The 3,883-nt window shown below is 43.6% G+C and overlaps 1 protein-coding gene across 2 annotated transcripts in view; it reads left to right on the top strand.

Moving 5' to 3' along the window:
* The first annotated feature begins 67 nt into the window (after window positions 1-67).
* The window catches only part of CLDND1 (claudin domain containing 1), a 6,476-nt gene continuing 2,660 nt past the window's right edge, over window positions 68-3,883 (top strand). The window contains exon 1 of one of the 2 annotated variants that reach the window (XM_010020148.1): window positions 68-305. Coding sequence is in view for 1 of the 2 variants with exons in the window: in XM_010020147.1 (XP_010018449.1) it covers window positions 846-875 (30 nt within the window). In the remaining variant the exon portion in view is untranslated. Of the gene's footprint in view, window positions 306-845; window positions 876-3,883 lie in introns of those variants that run through there. The other variant, XM_010020147.1, reaches the window with a different exon arrangement.

The following is a 3,883-nucleotide window of genomic DNA, read 5'->3' as shown; positions in this document are numbered from 1 at the left end:
CAGAGCGCTGTCGGCCCGAGGGCTTTTGAGTCATTGCTTCTCCCCTTTTTAATGTTTTTGCTTAATGAGATTTCTGTGAAATAATTTCCGAGTGAAATTGTGATCTCAGGCTGTTTGGTTTGCTTTCTACTCCTAGATCATGTTTTGTGGGCTGGCGGTGTTGAAGAAACTGAATGAATGGAACAGCTAGGGCAGTCAGGAAGTTTGCATTTCATGCTCTCCACTTGCCACATGTCACAAATCACACTGTGTCTCTGAAGTAACCTGGAATCATTGGAGCTGAGGGACCCTGAGGACCTCTGAAGGTAAGAAAGTGTTCCGTAGCATTCTTTCCTGTTCTGTTTATTCAGCTCTACTGACGTGCCCTTTTTTGTCCTCCCTCTTCAATGAAGCACATGCATCTAGTCATTCCTTTGAATGTTGCTACAAGGCCTTTGCCTTGTCTTTGATGAGCTGTTGCTTTGAACTTTTTACATCTCACTCTTTTAAAAAATGAGTATAGTTATAACAGCCTGTGAAACATTTCTGCTTGAGTGCGTATTCACTACTGCCTTGGCTTGTCTTATATTCATTGCGTAGCTTAGTTTCAGCCATAACTTGTTTGAAGTAGCTTCTGCTGTTACAATAAAATGCAGTGTTGTACGGACAGACCCTCTGTAAAAACAATGGAGGTTGTTACTGGCAGCCTATAAAGGCAGAGTATTTCTGTTAATATTTATGTCTTTGTAATTAATGTCATCTCTGGTAGTAGTAACATTAATTTTTGGTGAGCAAGCTTATTTTAAGGCACCTCCTACTTATTGTTCTGCATAGAAACTTTTGCAGTGTGGTATAATCTTACAAGCATGCAGTGTCTGTCTTCATGGTCTTCTCTGGTAACTCTTTCTTACTGACTGTGGTTACTGCTCCCATTGAGCTCTGCCTGGGGCAGATGGAAGGATGGTTCTCTCTTTAACAGAGCAAAGGGCAGCCTCACGAAAGTGGGGGTCTGTAAATGAAGATGCAGTGGATATACCTGGTGAATGGGCAGGGTAGTCAAGTCTGCTACACTGTGGCAGGAAGAACTTCCAGTTTAAAATTTGCCTAAAGTGCTGTAGAGGTCTTTAATCTTTTTTTTTTTTTCTGTAAGTAGTTGAAGTGTTAAGCAGAAACACTGAGGGGACCTTTACTACAAGGACTTGGGGATGTGCTCTTGTTTTGGCACTGTCTTGTCAGTACTGAAAATCCATGTGTGTTCTTTCTGAGACAGATGCCACACAGCCACCTGCTACATTTTGGGGACTGCAGCCCTCTCGGCTGCTGTCTGCCTGTCCCTGGAGCTGTGCATTGCAAGGATCAATTGTCAGTAGTTGGCCATGTTCCTTTTACCCAAATGGGTAATGAACCCTGGACAGTGCTTTAATTTACTTTTTGATGTTTAACCATTTTGCCTTTAAACTGCTGTTGGTTGCCAGCTGACATCAACTCTGCCATGTCCACTGTATGCCAACACATAGAAGGCTGGATAGAAGTGTGTGGTTGCCTTTTAACAATGCTCTGAAAGGGATATCTCCAGCACCAGTGTTCTGTACCTGGCAGCAGGGATGTTATATATGAAAGTAAGATTTTTGAGCCAGTTATTTTCTTTCTCTGTATTAGGTACAAAGTTGATAGGACTTTATTATTGTGAGCATATCCATTAAAAGTCAGTGGCAGCAAACCAATGGCCCAATAATGTCCCACTTACATTATTTTTTTGCCAGACACTAATCTGAGGATGGAGGTTGTATATTCTTGTGATTCCTCCTTCCAGAGAGAGCCCTTTTTTAAAGAGAGGAGTCTGTTGCAGAGGGTTCCTCTTGCAGTGAATGTGACTGCAATATACTTGAAAATCCAGACCAGCCTGCTCACCAGCCTGTTCTGCTTCTTGCCTCAAGAGTGAGTTCCCAGAGGATCTGCTCAGCTCTGCAGGAGCTGGGCAGCGACAGCTTTGGCCCTGGAGATGCCACTCGCCCTGTTTCCTTTGTGAGAGGTTTGCGAAGGGGAGCGGATCCCTCAGTGAACTCAGTGGGGATGAACAGGGAGGTCAGATCTATACAGCATCTTGCTTTCTCCCTAGTCTGCTCATTCAGTGTCCTGTGTACCTTGAGCAAGATGCTGGGATATCAGTGGGGAATGGAAGTACGTAACACTGCACAGAGAATTTGCTTTCAAGTCTGGACTTCATTCTCTGTCTTCTAGATAAATAAGACCAGATACTATGTTTTCTCTGTCAATATTTGTCCTAGCTTATGAAAGTTCATGGCTTGTGGGTTATTACTTAAATACAGTTGTGGCATGCAAACTTTGCAGTATTTTAAATTGGCGCTGCTTGTCACTTCACCAAAAATCAGATCTACTCCTGCTTGTTGCTAAGGATGCAGTTTAGGGTTGGATATTGCAGAGCATGTACCTGATTTAATACGGAAATTAAGCATGGGGAATGATATGGGTACACAGCATTTCTCCTCCACAACCCTGTTAGCCTGTTTCAACCAAATAGAGGAGCAGATGGAGGGAAAAGAAGCAGCAAATAGCAGTTTCTTTGAAGCTCCCTGCTTTAATTTGCACCTTGTTTCATAGTTCAGAATTTCCTTCTAGCAGGTCTGACTTGAACTTTCACGTTTTCCCCTGGAATGTTGTGTTTAAAGGCATTTGCTGTTTCCAGTTGCGGTTCATTCAGTTGAAAGAAGTTGGACCAAAATATTTTGATCAATGTATGTGGGAGGAGGGAGGTGGAACAAACAAGAGACAAGAGCTGATTAGACAGCAGCTCGTGTCACCAGAGTAGCTCTAGCTGTAGAGTTAACTTCAGTTGAGCTTTTTTTTTTCTGGCAAGTGCATCAAGCCTGATTCATCATAATCCATAAATGTAATCAGGCACAGAAAACGCGTGGTAATTACAGGCACTGAGAGGAGCCTTCTGACGTATTGCACTATCCACAAAACATCCCGTGTATTAGCAGTCAATTACTCATTAAAGTCACAGTACTGTCATAAGCATGGTCATGTGTGGTATCTGTATTTCCTCCATGCTTCCTTTGACCCTGAATTTATGCCACTTGTGAGCACAACCCTGCAAAGGAGAGCATGAATGACCCCTAAAACAGGGAGTCAGAGCAAGGCCTTCAGGCCAGCACATGAAGGAAGGCCTTTCGGTTTTAGAAGCTCTTGTCGTCTTGTTCCCATGGAACAGAGTACACCCCCTCTGCATTGTTTTAGTTCTTCAGAAATATCACTCTATGTATTGTGGCATTACTGCAGCATTTATCGTGATTTCCAAATTGGCCTTTCAGTGCTTCCTTCATATACTGTTTCTAGTGCCTGGATACATTTCTCTGCTTCTCTAAAGGCATTCTGGCACCTTGGCATGGCTGCCCTTTGTGAACAGCCTGGAAGAGCTTTCTTGGCCTGCTTGTAGTTCTTATCTTTGCTGTAAACACAAGCTGTGAAAGCCGTATGGGGTGGGCGGTTAAAAATAACTTCTACCCTTGGTAATCCCTTAAGGAAAGATAAGTCTTGTGCCTGGGTGCTGTGGGTGGGTTCTCTGCGGTTCCCTACAGTCAGGATCACAAATGGCAGTGAGCTGTGCCGTCTGCTTTGGGGACAGAGTTGCTGTCGCTCTGTCAGTTGCTATCTCAGAGAGAGCAACTAGCACAGTGTGGCTGGGAGAGGGGTGATACCAGTGTCTTTAACTCGCAGATCCAGTGGATGCTGACTAGTACTGTAGACTTTCTTAGTGTTCCTTTGATTCCAACATGTTGGAAAAGGAAGACATGCATATCCTGAGGGAAAATTGCATAAGAGAAATGACGTCACAAGTTTGACGCTGCTAGGATAACTTTGGGTTTACTGTCAGAAGAGT

The sequence above is a fragment of the Nestor notabilis genome, unplaced genomic scaffold (assembly GCF_000696875.1).
Source record: "Nestor notabilis isolate BGI_N333 unplaced genomic scaffold, ASM69687v1 scaffold25098, whole genome shotgun sequence".
NCBI lineage: Eukaryota > Metazoa > Chordata > Aves > Psittaciformes > Psittacidae > Nestor > Nestor notabilis.
The sequence above is the reverse complement of the archived record's forward strand: the minus strand, read 5'-3'. Positions and strand labels throughout refer to the sequence as shown.